Source organism: Nematolebias whitei, chromosome 21, assembly GCF_014905685.2.
Source record: "Nematolebias whitei isolate Nwh7 chromosome 21, NemWhi1, whole genome shotgun sequence".
Classification (NCBI taxonomy): domain Eukaryota; kingdom Metazoa; phylum Chordata; class Actinopteri; order Cyprinodontiformes; family Rivulidae; genus Nematolebias; species Nematolebias whitei.
The window spans coordinates 17,775,662-17,793,716 of NC_056518.1; the positions used below are offsets into that span (position 1 = coordinate 17,775,662).

At 41.3% G+C, this 18,055-nt stretch overlaps 1 protein-coding gene across 1 annotated transcript; it reads right to left on the reverse strand.

The window, feature by feature from the left end:
- Window positions 1–546: 546 nt before the first annotated feature.
- slc35f4 (solute carrier family 35 member F4) lies at window positions 547–17,796 on the reverse strand. The gene is made up of 7 exons (XM_037694546.1): window positions 17,595–17,796; window positions 3,060–3,360; window positions 2,751–2,970; window positions 2,539–2,664; window positions 2,251–2,443; window positions 1,262–1,351; window positions 547–808 (listed from the first exon to the last, which is right to left on the reverse strand). Exons 1-7 carry the CDS (start codon window positions 17,794–17,796, stop codon window positions 567–569), a joined length of 1,374 nt encoding a protein of 457 aa, XP_037550474.1. The 3' UTR covers window positions 547–566.
- Window positions 17,797–18,055: the final 259 nt, after the last annotated feature.

Here is an 18,055-nt window from a genome sequence, read left to right on the forward strand (position 1 = left end):
GTCATTATATATATATATATATATATATATATATATATACTTTAAGCCTTCTCGGTATCTTCTTTAGATATAGTTTAGATATTTCTAACACAAATACTACAAAATGTTAGTTTTGGCCACATACAGTCTTCCTTTGACTACATGATGTGAAGGTTTCTTTGTCTTTTATTATAAAAACCAAAACAGCATGTACATCAAGCATAGCTATCATTTTTGTCAGCAATACACTTCAGTAAAACATAAAATTTAAAATCTTATTGAATAATATAAATAAACCGAGCCATACTGGCTCTGCTATCATTTATATTCACAGAATACAGTCCACAGATGTCGGGAGAAGCCAGTCAGCTCTTGTTTTTGTGCGTGCGGGACATCAGATGAAAGTGTTCTCATTTCCTCCTCCTGTTGTGAAGTGACAGAGGTCAAAAGTACATTTCAAGTCGGTGCTTCCTGTCTCCCTGATTTTCGGCGTCCATGTGAGCTGAGCATCCTGCTGCACCTTCAGGAAGGAAGTCAACAGAGTTTGAAGATGTGCCGACGGTGGTTTATGGAAGGAGTCGGTCGTGTCACCCTAAGGGAATGGAGGCAGTGCCATTTGCTCGACTGCGGCTTCGGGTGTTGCCGCTGGACTCGGTCAGTTCTTCTCCATGCTCCTCTGGCTTCTTGTCCGCAATGTTGGCGAGGAACTGCAGCGTGACCGAGTCCCACTCCTCCGGCAGCAGCAGGAGCAGGAACCCCAGGCAGATGATGCAAGTGGCCGCCAGCCGCACCACGCTGAAGATCACCTCGTGTTTCAGCACATCCACGGCTACGCAGCGCCAAGAAGAGACACAAACATTAGGATTAATTATATAAAGTGCCATAAACCTCAGGATGCTGCAGCTAAGGAGCAGCTTATAATCAGCACTTTATCCTCACTGTCTCTGTGGTCAGAAGCTCTAGGACGTGTTGTAACCCACTGACCTTACACTCCAGCCTAAAGGAAAGAACTTTGCAGGCATTTACTGTCGCCGTGGCAACCTGATCCTCCCTTAGTGGGATAAAAGTTGCAGGGTCTGTTGCAGCCCACAGATGATTGGATTTCCAGGACGAGAGAGGCAGACTTGCTGTGTAATCGCTTTGCTTTAGTTACCCTAAGTGCTGACCCAACAATACAAACACTCCAATCTGTGTGGCCATTTGATGCTGTTTCATAACAATAAAGTCTAATTAAAGGATGCTAATTGACGCAGAGGTAAGTTAAAAAAAATAAACAAACTACCTGCATTCCCTGGCACACTGAGCAGTGTCCCTATAGAAATGAGGATGGGGTAAGTCAGCACCACTCCCACATGGACCAGGATGTTAAACACTGTAAAACATAAGAAGGTTGAGGAGCAAGAATGAGTTTATATTTAAAAATAATAAGGTGGTCAAACCAATAAGTTGTTTTTGGGGCTTTCCTTGACATGTTGCACAGATAGATGCACATTTATAATTTAATACATGTTAAAGTAACGTCAATTCAGACTGGCTACCAGAGCAAACAGCTAAAAAAAAAAAAAAAGGCAATAACTCAAATATTAGCCTTACATTTGGTTTGGTGGTAGCTGAGACTGATCCTCAACGCATATTCTGAGTGCTAAAAGATTGGCCAAGATCAGTGTTTAAAGTTTAGTAATTTTATCTAATAGGATTCAACTCTGTCTGTTAGCTGAACATCTCATGAACCACTGGATACATTTAAGTTAAACTTTCAGGAAATAACCATTGGATAAATGTCTACAACTGATTAACTTTTAGAGACAACCTAATTCAAAATGGCTACCACAGCCCACTAAACTTAGGAAACACACAAATGGCTAATACGCAGTCAATTTTACAGATATCGAGCTAAAACGTGGTGTTTGTCTTACCTGAGAATTATTTGCAACACTTACTTAAAGTGCTTCTCATTGAGTGATATATTTGTTTAAAACTTTAGCAATAACCGTTGGAGTGAAAGATGTTTGTCTGTTAGCAAAATATTTGATGAACCACAGGATTGATATAAATGAAACTTTCAGAAAATATTCAATATATGTAAATCTAAAACTTGGTAATTTTGGGGGGCAATCCAATTCAAGATGGCTGACATAGCCAACATTAGCAACACAAAAATGGACATAACTCAGTCAATTTTTACAGATATTGATCTAAAATTTGATGCGATAGAAGCGGAGTCATCCTCATTTAAGAAATATCATAATTACGATGAATATGCATTCTCACCCAGCCACAGTCCTGCCAGTCCGCACAGATAGCCCCAGGGCATTGACGACAGGGGCCCCAGGTGCTCTACTTTGGTGAAGTTGAGGATGAGGGGCACACAGGAGATGAAGACAAGGTTGAAGAAGCCCATTGTGGACAGAAAATGAGCTACTTCTCCCAGGTTGGCGCTGCCAAGGAACATCTTGAACAGCACCTAGCAGGTGATAAAACAAGAAACTCATAGCAAACGTTCTTTCTCAGTAAAAACAGCCATAAAAGTTCAGCCCGATGTTTCTTCGGCTGTCTGACCTTGTAAAGAGCTGAAGTAGAGGCGGAGCCCACAGCCAGTGCCACACCCACAAAAGAATCACCATGGAAACCATCAGCGTAGGCCATCATGACGATACCTGTGATGGCCATGATGGCTGCAACGATCTGGTGGAAAAGATTCAGAGCAATCAGAGCTAACAGACACACATACGTTAATTTATCGCAAACGGTTATTTCTATCCCCTACAAACCCGAACACCCATGAAGCGATCTTTGAGGACGATCCACGACAGGAGAAAGACAAAGGCTTTGTGGCAGCAGTAGAGGGCAGAGACATCAGTGGCGGTCAGTTTCTTCAAGGCTAAGAGATACAGGTAGTTGGTCAGTGTCCACAGGATTGAGAAGGGTGCTGTCCTTTTTACGAAAAGCTTGAGAGTCATCCCGTCCTCCCCAAAGAGTTTGCTGCACTCCCTGTTAGACAAACATTTACTGTAATATGCGTCCAACTGGACAGATTCCACTCTACCGCTTTAAACTGAAAGTTTTTTTTTTAGGTTTACCTGAATTTCTGTATGGGGGTCTGCTTCTCCCGTGTGGTAAAAACATGCGTTGAGTAGTAGATGGGGAAGAAGAGGATGTTCCAGTTACTGCTGAACCAGGAGATGAAGAAGGGACAGGAAAATGACTGGAAGGTCAGCTTCACCGCCTGAGTGGTACCCACCCAGGAGGAGGAAATGCACAGCACCATCAGAAGACCACCCAGCACCTTTAGAGCCATGTTGGTGCAAGTCTGTAAGGATTGACTCTCGCTGCTGGTCTCACTGCCTGGCGTCTCTGCACGAGACTCTGAACCATCCTCTCCTGAAGAAGTAAGAGGAAACAATAAGTAAATCAACGAAAGCAGAATGTATTAAGTTTTTCTGTCTTTAAACTATCACTGCCCATGATAAAACATCCTGTGTGGAATCCCGTCAAATCAAATCCCACATCTGACATTTATTGATCACACAGATCACTTGCATCTAGGATCGGTTCTGAGCCCCTTTCTGTTTGTTCTGGAGATGGACAGACTAACAGATGAGGTCAGGCAGGAATCCCTGTGGACTATGATGTTTGCTGATGATATTGTGATCTGTGGTGAGAACAGGGAACAGGTGGAAGAGAACTTGGAGAGGTGGAGGTATGCACTTGAAAGAAGAGGAATGAACGTCAGACGTAGTAAGAAAGTACATGTGTGTGAATGAGAGGGAGGCCGGTGGAACAGTGAGGTTACAAGGAAGAGAGTAGTGGGACCAGCTATGTTGTATGGTCTTAAGACAGTGGTACTGGCAAAAAGACAGGAGAAAGAACTGGAAGTAGAAGAAATGAAGATGTTGAGGTTCTCCTTAGGAGTGACAAGGATGGATAAGATCAGGAATGAGATCATCAGAGGTACAGCACAGGTTGAACAACTGGGAGATAAAGTTAGAGAGGCCAGACAGAGATGGTTTGGACATGTCCAGAGGAGGGACAGTGGGTATATTGGTAGAAGGATGTTAGAAATGCAGCTGCCAGGAAAAAGACAAAGACGAGATATCCGGATGCAGTTAGAGAGGACATGGAGGTAGTTGGAGTGAGGACAGAGGATGCAGAGGATAGAGTGAGATGGAGGAGGGTGACTCACTGTGGAGTCTCCTGAAGAGGGAAAAGCCAAAAGAAGGAGATTGACCAGTTCGAGATCACCCCAGTTTGTATGCCTTACTGTAGCCCCATCATGGATGAGGAATGTTCAAAATGTATTCATTTTGTCAGAAATGGCTGAGCCGCCTGGTGATGTAGCACGTCCACTCATCGTAGTCAGAAACTTGATGTCAACAAACTTGGGTAAATCTAACCACATGACATTCCACAAGAAAGTCACACCAGCCTCGCTGCTCACTCATAGACTGATAAACAAATGGAGGCATTACTTTAATCTTGCATCCGAGATGCAGATCTGGCCTTCAGCCCAAATTGATTGACGGAGTGAGCAGTTTCTGGCCCTGTTGTGGAAAACTCGAAGTGCTGTGTCTACAAGCATTTCCGAAGAAAATTCAGCTTTTGGCTCTGAGTTTTTTTTTTTTTTTTTTTAAACATCTGATCAATTTACACCAGAGCAGGAATAAACGATGTCGCGCTCACGGCTTGCTGCCTGCTCTTTCTTTGCAAGCTCAGCTCACGACGTTCTACCATTTCCACTACTGGTCTGCAGACACTGAAACCTGTACTTCCTCTCACTTGTGGAATATCTCAGATTCTCATCATTGCAATCACTGTAAATACTTTAATCTACAGAGACCTGAGCAAAACGTTCAGTAATGGAACATGTGGCATGAAAGTATGTCATGGTTACAAGCCTTTTGTCATCTAAAGAAACATGTAACGGTGTATGTTAGACAGAAAATTTAGGAACAACTTTGCAGAAATTTTGTAAACCATTTATTTTACCCAGTTTACTCTGCTTTATGCAATGCCATCAAATCATTCATCTCAAGTGAGAAGCCTATTTTATAAAGTCCCCTGAAATCTTGCCAAACTTGCTATAGCTTCAATGAATTCATTGGATCTTTGCTGGCACAAAATAACACAATCAATACATGGGGTTTTAAAGTCACAGATGGATTTGTGGACAAAGTACTCAGATGCTTTTCCAGAAAGGAAAAAATATAATTCCATACAAATATAAACAAGCAAAATTGCAGGAAGTAGTTTTGAAACTAAAATGTCATATCATAATATTGTTGTGCTGTAAATAAATGGTTTTAATTATGCCTTGCTAAAGATTGTTTACAGTTTTAAATGACACCCTGAGATGAGAATAGCACAAAGGAAACACGTTTTTAATCACTCCTTTATGGAATAAATGAAGACATTTGAACAATGACAACATCTGAAAAGTGTTTATATCTTTCAAATAATCATGTTGGTGTAAAAAGTACTGGAAAGAAACAGAGTTTGTGCAAAGATGAAACAAACAAAAAAAATTGTAAGCCTCAAACTTGCACATTGTGGTCTGTCAAAACTCTACAACTGATTTTTTTTATAGCAGAGTTATACAAAAAAATGCAAAATGTAAATTAGTTTCCATTGATAGATTTTTTTTTTCTCATGTCTAGTTCAGCCAGTAATTGTGCTTTCAGAAAACTCTGAAACTCAGGTTTAGTTTCACCGCAATATGTGGTGAAAACAGAACATTTAAACACAAATGCAGTTGAGTTTCTGCAAGATGATTCAGGGGTTTGATCTAATTACATTAAGCTTAATTAGCATGCTAGCTAAAACTGATGTTTCTGCAGGAGGGCCTCTTTTAACATTTTGCTGTATGTCTATTTTAGTGGGGGGGGGTTTAACCCAACATGATCATTTCTTTTTACAGTGCAATATTTCAGAAGTGGATTCAGGCTTTTCTGTTGAGGTAAAACACAAACATTTTTAAAACTCAGCATTCTCTCATGAACAAAACTATACTTTGGTTAGATTTGTTTTCTTTGGCCTTTAAAAGTACAATAAATTCCATTTTTAAAACATAATTACATAAAGTTATGAGTAAATACCAAACTTTTTAGACTATTTCCAGTTTTCAAAAACCTAAAATCTTGATTTTGCACAAAGACAAAAACAACTAGAACAAGTAAAAATAAATAAATAAAATAAAACTTAAGTTGTCCATAAGATAGAAAATTAAAAATTTGGTTGTGTCAACTCTGTTTGCCTATGATCATTCGCTTGCTCTTGTTTAAAGGGTTTATCAAATCTGCGTGGCACAGCAGGCTGCTGGAAACTCACATTTCAATCCACTCGGCGTCTTATCCCCACCGCTAACGCCGCACGCCAGCAGCACTGATTGATGATGCCCCGCTGAATCCAATAAGAAGCTCACAGTAATGTCTGCAGCATTAGTCGCTCGCACTACGGCTCACATGCTTTGAGTCTTTATCCAAATTAGGTTGAAAGCTGTGCCGTGGATGTGACGATGGTGGAAAGTTGATAAGAGTTCTCTTATCGCTACAAAAGTTGAAGGTGAGGTAGAGTTCTGTGAGACTATTGAAAAACAGGTGACTTTACCTTTTTGTTCACATTTCAGCCAAAACTTGTACCACCATGCAGCCATATTTAGCTTTTTAAGCATAAATGCAAATGCACAATAAATACAGCCATGTGTATTTTTTAGTTACCGTAGCTTGATTCCAAATAAATGCAGTGCACACTTGGCATGCTGTGCATGTGATGTCTTATTCCAAACCATGGGATCCCATTAATAAAGTTTGTAGCTTTCATCAGCCCACCTGACGTAGTTCTAGCAATACTCAGAGTGCAACATCTAAATGGTGTAAGGTCTCTCTGGTTGTTACCTTCAGAGTTGGGGCAGGTCAGGACCTGAGTGCTGTATGAGCTGAGGGGAGCCACTCGTGCTGAATGCTTCTTCATACTCTGGACACACACACACACACTGTCCTCCTATGGAAAGTGTATGCTTGTTGATGTGAGCCCAGGCTGCTTCAGCTGCACTCTCAGCTGCGCCTCCTGCTGTAGCGCATCCTCAGACTCCTCACCCCCCCGCTTCTCCTTCTTCTTCTCCTTCTTGCTCTCGATAGTCCCTCTCTCGCTGTAGCTCAGCTCCTCATCGCAGCACTTCGCTCCAGACTTTCTGCTCCCCTCTGTCTCACTGGTGCCCTCCCTCTGTCTGGATGGTGTCACAGCTCAGTGGAAGTTCAGCCAAGTGGAGACTCCACAGTTGCACTGAGATGTCCCAATCCAGTATTACCACTGTCTCCAAGGGAGACTGAGCTTCAAGTGTGTGTGTGTGGCGTTGTGCAATCACTCCTCTCATCTCTTTCCATCCTCTCTTGTCTCGCTGTCTCTCTTTCTTTTCCCCTCCTCTTCTTTTGCGTCCACAAATCAGCAGCTTTGTTTGGAAGGTAACCAAGCAGCGCCGGCTGATTATGCTGCATTAACTGTGGCCCCATCCTCTCCTCCTCTAACCTGACCAGGCTCCCCTCTTTTTTTTTTTTCCTGCACTCTTGTCTTCTGTCTCTCTGGCTTTTCTCTGCTCGTCTCTGGCTCTCGACTACTCCTTGAGAGATTTGCAGAGAGCTGCCTCCACCACCACCACAGTACATCAGTCAGTTGAGCTATGAGGAAAAAAACACAGACTGTGCAAACACATTTAATATTTTAACTTAGAGAGAGCTTTGGCTTACAAGATTTCTGAAACATTCAGTTTCAGTAAGGCATGTGAGGCTGCTCATTTAGTCAGTGTCTTCATTCCAGAGAAAGCCTCCCATCAGAAGCTTGGTGGTGTTCAGAAAAGCCATGTGAGTTCAACGTTTCCATTTCAAGGAAAGCCCTCCAGTCATTCGATCCCCAACCACAGTTTATCGACTTAAAGATGTAACGGAGCAAAATATAGTTTGGGCCTTTAGTTCAACAGCATGTCAGAGCAAAGTGTTTGCAGTCAGACACAAGCGGTCATGCGAGCAATAATAGAATTATTATTTTGCTAAATGCTAACACAGAAAACAGTCAAGCAAGCAACACAGCAAGGAAAGAATGACTTCTAGCAGATTTCCATCATCACACTTAACCTGAACCTAACCTCAACCTGGTATCTTTTTCTACCAGAGCTCATCAGCCGAAGTTCTGCCAAAACTGCAGAAAAAGATCTGAGCTTTTTTAATTTTTATTTTATGTTTTGTACGAGAACAAAAACAGCAACGTTGTTTGGCTGGCTCTTATAATAAAAGAGGCAATTTTAGAGAAACAAGATGTGTTTAAATAAAGTATTTAAGACTGGGGGGGATCTTCTGTCATTAAGCATAATTCATATTAATTTTGTTGGTTGCAGAATACAAATATAAAAAAAAATAATAAAAAAGTTGCATGATGAGAATCAAGCAGGAAGAAAGCCAGATGTAAGAATCCAGTGAGGAGAGGAGCCAACAAGTACTGAAGACAAGGAGGAGGCAGAGAAACGAGCCAGTCAGCACGTTCTGCTAATCAGATTAAAAGAAATACCTGGAGTACAGGCACCACAGGAGGCCACGGTTTAATCTCCAATATTAAAACAAGAAGCACAAACTTGCAGCCCAAAAGGAAAACCTGCAAAGTTAAGCAGACGTTCTCTAAAATGGTTTATATAAATAAAAAAAATGCAGCCACCTGTAACACATGATTATTACTTGTTAAATAAAAACTGAGCGGACTCTAAATATCAAAATATTCTGCATACATTACAAATCAAACAATAAAGTGCAGAACCCCCGCTCTTCACCTCCATAGCAACAGCTGTTCTCCGGCACACACAGATGCACTCGACCCATTCAGGCTCGTTTTTGTCATTTAGATGAACCAAATGTCTCCAGTTTTTTAGAAGGCTCTTTGTCTTTAGCACCTCTCTGTTGCTCATCGCACCTCTGGCAGCAGAGAACAGAGACACTGATTTTAGCTGACACGAGGACTGGAAAACCCTGAATATATTCCTGGCTGTCAGGTGTGTTTTCATTTAAAGTGCCTCGCTCTACCACCAACTTAGAGCACTGGCGGATGAGGACACCCAGTGCTGAATGAAACTGGATTCCAGTGGTTTCTCTAACCACTTCCTTGCAGCCTCTGAGTGGCAGGGCAGAGCCATACCACCACACCTGGTCCTGATCCTGGCTGACAAGCTTCTGGTGTACTTAAGGACCTTTAGATCAGTTCTTCTCTGCTGGAACATTATACTACCAACCGCTCTACAACCCTTATATAAGATAAGAGAACTTAAACTGTGTGTTTCCTTGTGCCTCCCAGTCCTAACTCTGGGGAAACCTCCTCCTGATCTAAATTATTTAAATTAATTATTTAAATAGTTGTAGTTTTTAATAAAGTTTATTTCCTTTTATACTATTTTTTGTTTGTTTTGGCTGTTATTTAGTGTTGGGCATTTGAAGCTTCATGAAGCACTGAAGCTTATCTCACAGTTGTGCCAAAAAGTTTCAAAGCCTCAATGATGAAGACATCTGGTGGACGACTGAAGACAAAGCAAAGTCATGAGCACAACTGAAGCACTGACAGTGTTACAGTCCCTTGTTGTCAGCAAATAAAAGTTTATAAAAGAGTGGTCAATTGTAATTTGTACAAAATAATGATTAAATGACTGGTGAAAGAAAGATAAATTTTGGAAGGATCTGGATGAAGTGATAGAGAGTATTCCCAGGGAGGAGAGAGTGGTGATCGGAGCAGACCTGGCTGGAAACAGAGGAGAAGAGAAAGTGATGGGTAAGTTTAGTGTCAAGGAAAGAAACCAGGAAGGACAGATGGTGGTGGATTTTGCCAAGAGAATGGAAATGGCTGTTGTCAACACTTGTTTCCAAAAGAGGGAGGAACATAGTGACCTATAAGAGTGGAGGAAGGAGTACGTAGGTCGACCACATTCTGGGTAGAAGAGGAAACTTGAGGGAGATTGGAGACTGTAAGGCTGAGGCAGGGGAGAGTGTGGCCAGACAGCATCAGATGGTTGTGTGGAGAATGACTGTTGTTGTGAAGAAGAGAAAAAGAGTAAAATCAGAGAAGAAGACCAAATAGTGGAAGATGAAGAAGGAAGAATGTGAGAAATTCAGAGAGGAGCTGTTAAATGCTCTGGGTGTAAGAAAGAGCTTCCGGATGACTGGACTACAACAGCAAAAGTAATTAGAGAGACAGGTAGGAAGGTACTTGGTGTGTCATCTGAACAGAGCATAGATTATAAGGAAACCTGGTGGTGGAATAGTGAAGTGCAGGAAGCTATTCAAAGAAAGAGATTAACCAAGAAGAAATATGACAGTGAGAGGACTGAAGAGAGGAGACAGGAATATAAGGAGATGCAATGTAGAGCAAAGAGGGAAGTAGCTAAGGAAAGCAGAAGGACTTGTACCCATTGGCGAGACAGAGAGATCAGGCTGGAAAGGATGTGCAGCAGGTTAGGCTTGTTAGAGATAGGAATGGTAGTGTTCTAACAAGTGAGGAGAGTGTGATGGGAAGATAGAAGCAGTACTCAGGAGAAATCATAAAAACTGTGGACCAGGAAATGCCAGGAAATGAGAAAGATTAGTGAGGGTGAAGTCCCGAAAGCTCTGAAAAAAATTAAAAAGGTGAAGGCAGTAGGACCTGATGACATATCAGTGGAGTTTGGCCATGTCTTGAAGAGATGACAGTGAGATTTTTGACTCAAATATTCAATGACATATTTTAGGGTAAGAAAATGCCTCAGGAATGGAGAAGAAGTGTGCTGGTGCCCATTTTTAGGAACAAGGGTGATGTACAGAGTTGTAGCAACTCGAGGGGAATTAAGTTGAAGAGCCACACAGTGAAGAGCTGGGAGAGAGGTGACTATCTATGAGCAGCAGGATGGTTCCATGTCTAGAAAGAGCACCACAGACACCATCTTTGTTTTGAGGATGCTGATGGAGAAGTACAGAGAGGGTCAGAAAGAACTCCATTGTGTCTTTGTGGATTTGGAACAAACATTTGACAGAGTGCCGAGGGAGGAGGTGTGGTATTGCATGAAGAAATCTGGAGTGGCAGAGAAGTTTGTTAGACTGCAGGACATGTATGAGGACATTAGGACAGTGGAGAGATGTGCTGTAGGAGTGACAGATAGCTTCAAGGTGGAGGTGGGAATGCATCAAGGATCGGCTCTGAGCCCCTTCTTGTTTACTCTGTTGATGGATCGACTAACAGATGAGGTCAGGCAGGAATCCCCGTGGACTATGATGTTTGAAGATGACATGATCTGTGGTGAGAACAGGGAACAGGTGGAAGAGAACTTGGAGAGGTGGAGGTATGCACTTAAAAGAGGAATGAAAGTCAGCCATAGTAAGACAGAGTACATGTGTGAATGAGAAGGAGGCTGGTGGAACAGTGAGGCGACACGGAGCAGAGGTCACAAAGGTGCAGGACTTCAAGTACATGAGGTCAACTGTCTAGAAAAATAGGGAATGCAGTGAAGAGGGGTGGGGTGGGGGTGGGTGGGGGGGGGGGGTTGTCCGTGCAAGATGTAGTGGATGGAGAAAAGTTTCAGGAGTGATTTGCAGCAGGTGATTTTGTCAGGAGAAAGAACTGGAAGTGGCAAAAATGAAGATGCTGAGGTTCTCCTTAGGAGTGACAAGGATGGATTAAATTAGGAATGAGATCATCAGAGGTACAGCACAGGTTGAACAACTGGGAGATAAAGTTAGAGAGGCCAGACTGAGATGGTTTGGACATGTCCAGAGGAGGGACAGTGGGTATATTGGTAGAAGGATGTTAAAATGCATCTGCCAGGAAAAAGACAAAGAGGAGATATATGGATGCAGTTAGAGAGGACATGGAGGTAGTTGGAGTGAGGGCAGAGGATGCAGAGGACAGAGTGAGATGGAGGAGGATGACTCGCTGTGGAGACCCTTGAAGAAGGGAAAACCATAAGAAGAGGAAGCCAAACTACACCGATTAACTTTACACAATTCTATCTCTTCACAATCCAACATTTTTTGAAGAATAATGATGTATTTTAAATAGCTTGTGTAGCAGCAAACCATTCATATCTGTAAAACTGTGATTGGCTCAGAAGAACACATTGAAATTTTCTGAGGCAATAAAAAGTCAAATGAAGCAGCAATGACATCTGATGCTTCATGACAGTGGTGTTTCGATACAAGCTCTGACACAGTGTTATGAATCACTGCTTCAGGAAGAACACTGTATAATTTGCCCATCAATACTATTATAAAACAATAGGATCGAAATTGCGGCTTGATTGCATTTCAGTTTGCATTTAGAGCATATTTTTGTCCAAAAAAACATAAAAATTATAATAAATATTTTAACATGATCCAATTCTCTAGTGAGCTGCTTTACTGCTGGAGACATGAGCTCCCAGTGACTCTGAATAGGAACAAGAGCGTAAAGAAAATAAATTAAAGGATGTAAATTATTCTTATGTATTATTTGAGTCATTCCTTTCCTTTAGTATCTGTTTAAACCACATATGCTCCTATTTAGTATTTTTTTTTTTAATTTTGCATTTATTACCAGCTAAGAGTAAAAGCAGCAATCACTTGCACAAACACAAAATCTACAGGTACTTCATAAGCACATCTGTCATTTTTTTCAAGCTTATGCACATAATAGGAGAAAAAATAACTGTAATGTCACTTTATTTGGTGATATGAATGTGACTTATCTGTGCTGCTGATTATCCATGCTGCTGATCTCATGCTGCTGTATTCATTCATAACCATCTGCTCACCACAAACTCATGTTCGGGCTGCTGTTGTTTGCCATATTGTTTTGCGTTATTAGTATTTAGCATATATCTTAGATCCTTTATACTGTTTCTTCTTTAGACTTTATGTTTTTGCTATTGTTGGATGTAACTGGGACCCTGTGTAGATAATTTCGTTCAACCTCATGTACAACATGTGATGAGAATGACAATAAATATATGGTACTTGACGTGACTTGACTTGATGATAAATACACAGAAATAGATTTAAGTCAATTGCACTGAACTTTTAGGTCTAACTCATTTTTAGGAGAAAAAGTCTGCAGTTGGGTCTGAAGTTTTCAGAAAAGTTCATTCTTGAAAATACAAACCAAACATAATGACACCATGAATTGCAAGAAATACTGATGTTTCCTCCCGTTTTAAATAATTAGCACACACCATTACCCATCCCATGACTAACTTTACATATTTTACACATTTGTGGCATGCAGCTTTAGAAACGAGGACATTCTTGCCTTCATGTTGGGGTTTACACGAGAAAATGCTGCAGAAATGTCAACCTCAGACATGACATTTCTTTATGATTTGTCATTGGTGGATTAAAAAAAAAAGTTTGTTTTTGCTGTTAGATCAGTTAACCACAAGAGGGCAGTGTAACTCTTCAGAAATATATTCTATTCATGGCAAAGCAAAGGCCATTAGGAATTATACACAAATCATGTTCCTTCATACATATATTTTATTACAGCAAGTTGTTTGCAGGGCACACTTACTGGGCGCAAGTCAAAGAAGTGAAATCCCACCATGAGACCATCTGACCAGTTCTACTGTGGTATCAGCTCAGGCAGATGGTTTAGTGACTGCTGTGGAGAAAACCTGCATCCATTACTTGCAGGTTGTGCCGCTCAGCCTCAGCACGTAAGACCAACAGCAGCCTAGGAGCTATTCAGGCAAAACTCATATCCCATTCGTTGGGCTGGTTATAAATAGCTCAGAGTGAGCAGGCTTGGGATCAGGACAGTTCAAAAATAAGTAGAGAGCATTTCAGAAAGGCTCATTTGCAAAAGAAACAGAAACTTTTCAGTTTTGCAGCTTAAATGACCAGCTTGACTCTAGACTTTCTTTATGAACAAAAGTACTCATTAAACATAAAAGTTTGCCTTTCCTGTCCATTGTACATATTTCTCTTTAGATGTGGAGTTGTCGTGCTGTGATGCCAGGCAGTGAGCACCGACCCAGTGTTAGGTGAGCAGGAACTAAGTACCTGTCATTCTCCTGCTCTGTATATTTACCCAGCGGGGTGCGTGCAAGCACCAGACACACTTTTAAAATGAGCTTCTTTATACAAGACTTTATGGCAAATTACAATAATGTCTGAAACGGATTTAGACACCTAAAGGAATTACAGTTTCATTAGAACTTTTCTGCATATTGTCATTGCTACAGTCAATATCAAGTGATACAGCAGAAAAAGTTGCACCCTGCTTGCTCAGAATTGCACTTTCTTACTCATGCTTAAGTGTCGCCACAGAAAAAGTCATTATGACTTGATTGAATAGTCCAAAATCCCCCTCAGAGGCATCTTCTCCCAATATAGATGGCAGGTGGCAACGTTACCAAACTGGCAAAAAGACGATAATAAATATATTACTATTCCATTGGCAGGCGGGATTAGCCTTCTGTTCAGTTTATGTGCCTTTTGTGTCTAATGGAAAATGACACTCACCGAGCTGAGAGATGTGTAAATAAAAATTGTACGTAACGAGGCTTTGTCTCATAAAGTGACTATTTCTCAGGAATATATGTTTAGGATGAAAACCTGCATATATGAGCTCAAACGACCAGTTGCGAGGAAAAAAACACGCCATCCCCACCGTTTGTCCAATAATTTAATCACCAAAAGAAGCTGGTATTGATGAGAACAGACAGCTCTTTTTTCATTCATTTAGCACATTTGTGTTCCCTTTGTTTTGTTGTGAAAATTGTTTGGAGCTTCTTTGAACTGTTCGGTCTGTTTCCAATTTAAAGCTGGAACCGTCCTCATTAATCAGGTGCTGCTTGAATAGATTAACCTGGTTGAGAAGATGTATTCTCAAATGAAAAGTGGGATTGCATTCATGGCTAATCTACTGGAAATGACACTCCTGATAAACAGGAGTTAATGCTTATTTTGTCTTCGTCGGCTTCTCTCTAAAGATACATTGAGGAAAGGCTGCGATGAATGGATGGATCTGTTCTGAGCTAAATGAGACTTGAGACAGGTTTTCAGGCTCAAAGTGACACTAAAAACAGCAACACAACTTGTAACTCAGGACTGGATCATGTTTGGACCGAGTCATTCAGACTCAAAATGTCAGACAGTCGTGGTTCATCTCTGATCCAACCACTGGGTCAAATTTATTAACCCAATATTTGGTCAAACCAGCCCAGTCTGTGACTCAACAGCTGTTGATTTAATAAAATAGTAATATAATATTAATACAGATCAGCATTTTGAGAGTAATATAGCTCTTCTGTGACAAGTTCATATAGATGGAAGTGAATCTGAATCTAAGTCACAATATTTTTACAAGTACAGTGGTGCTTGGACGCTTCTGAAGCCTTTATAATTTTCTATATTTCTGCATAAATACGACTTAAAGCATCATCGGATTTTCACACAAGTCCTAAAAGTAGATAGAGAAAACCCGGTTTAAAAAATGAGACAAAAATATTATACTTGATCGTGTATTTATTGAGGAAAATGATCCAATATTACATATGTGTGAGTAGTAAAAGTAGTGAACCTGCAGGATTAACAGTTAATTTGAAGGTGAATTTAGAGTCCGGTGTTTTCAATCAATGGGATGATGATCAGGTATGAGTGGGCACCCTGTTTGATCTAAAGAACAGAATCTATCAAAGTCTGCTCTTCACAACATGTTTGAAGTGTATCATGGCAGCAACAAAGGAGATTCCTGAGGACCTCAGAAAAAGTGTTGTTGATGCTCATCAGGCTGGAAAAGGTTATTAAACCATCTCTAAAGAGTTACAGTGAGACAAACTGTGTACAAATGGAGGAAATTCAAGACCATTGTTGAGTGGTGGACCAACAAATATCACTCCAAGAGTAAGGCATGCAGTCAACGAGGTCACCAAGGACCCCAGGGTAACGTCTAAGCTACACAAAGTCACTGTTCTCAAAAATAACATTGCTGCTCGTCTGCAGTTTCCTAAAGATCACGAGGACGAGTTGGAAGAATGTTTTGAGGATGGTTGAGAGCAAAATAAAACTTTTTGGTTTAAATGAAAAGCGTTATGTTTGGAGAAAGGAAAACTCTGCATTCCTGCATAAGAACTTATCCCATCTGTGAAACATGGGGGTGGTAGTATCATGGTTTGGGTCTGTTTTGCCACATCTAGACTAGGACGGCTTGCCATCATTGATGGAACAATGAATTCTGAATTATATCAGAATTCTAAAGGAAAATGCCAGAACATCTGTCCATGAACTGAATCTCAAGAGAAGGTGGGTCATGCAGTGACACAATGACCCTAAACACACAAGTTGTTCTACCAAAGAACGGTTCAAGAAGAATAAAGTTCATGGTTTGGAATGGCCAAGTCAAAGTCCTGACCTTAATCCAATCCAGATGTTGTGGAAGGACCTGAAGCAGCAGTTAATGTGAGGAAACCACCAACATCCAGAGTTGAAGCTGTTCTGTTTGGAGGAATGGGCTAAAATTCCTCCAAGCTGGTGTGCAGGACTGATCAGCAGTTACTGGAAATGTTCAGCTGCAGTTATTTCTGTGCGGGGGGTGGGGGGGGGGGGTGTCACACCAGATACTGAAAGCAAAGGTTCACATACTTTTACCACTCACAAATATATAATATTGGATCATTTTCCTCAATAAATAAATAAATGACCGAGTATAATATTTTTGTCTCATTTGGTTAACTGGGTTCACTTTAGCTATTTTTAGGTCTTGTGTGAAAATCTGACGATGTTTTAGGTCAAATTAATGCAGAAATATAGAAAATTATAAAGGCTTCACAAACTTTCAAGCACCAGTGACCATTCTGAAAGAGATTTTTTTCTTCTTTTTGTTAAAGAATTGTGCAAAAACATAAGTAACACAGCAGATATGCAACACATAAAGCGTCAATTCTTAAAAAGTGACTATGGTTATGTTCTCTTGTTATAATCCCACAAGTTGAGACAATAATTTAACCCAAGCAGGGCAAGTTATGTGTGTGTGCTTTTTCTTACGATCATTCCTGAGCAAAGTGCACCATCAGTTCTCTCCTCCAATCCCTGCCATTGTCTCAGTGTCAGCAAAATTCTGAATACTGCCCCACCAATCAGATGCACATTGACAAGTGAAGGCTGCAGTCGTGCTGCATTTCATGCATGTTTCATGAAAAATAACTGGACATGTGCACATCCATCCCTGCAGGAGGGAATGCATTATTTTCATAATGTGTTTCCCAAACCAGAGGATGTTTGCAGCTTTCACTGCTGCAGCTCAGACAATCAACTTTGGGACGGATGTTGAGAAAATGACTTTCTCTGCTGCTCAGAGATGGATGAACCTGCAGCTGACAGTGACAGTAACTGATATCAAGCTGCTCCCTAATGGCCACCCTTTAAAAACCAATTAGCAGAGTTAGTAATTTGCAATGGCACAATTTGAATAAATCATATTTGCAAGAATAAAAGATTTGTGCAGTATTTTTTTTCTTCCAAGCACTGCTGATAAGTTGTATTTCCCCCTCTCCTTACATGCACACAAACGTCTCTAAATGTGGTTTCTTGCAACAACAACAACAACAAAAATAAAATCATCACTGATCTATTGTCGCATCTTCCACTCACTTCTGTGACTTGAGTATCCGGGGTTGTAGCCGTAGTAGCCTGTGATCCTCAGAATCCGGTCCTCTATGTCGCACAGCCCGTTGGCTGACACTGTGGGGGGGCTCTCGGTGAGGACCCGGGTCGGCGTGGCCCTCCCCGGCAGGTGCGCGCTGCTCAGCGGCTCCAGCTGGATGCTCTCCGGAGCGTCTTCTGGGCTCAGCATGGCGCAGGTCCGAGCGGAAAGAGGCGAGAGGGCGCGCGCAGATCAGCATCAACAGATATCAGCAGGAGGAGGAGGAAGAGGAGGACACTCAAACACATTCACATTCCTTCAGAGATGCTCCAGGACGCGGAGCAAGGTTACCAAACCCAGGTGGTCTGACGGACCTGAACCACCAGGGGGCGTGTTACTACTATCACATGATGCCAGTCTGGTTGGAAAATATTCTCTCTTTTGTTTGCGTGTGTGGCATTGTGCAATA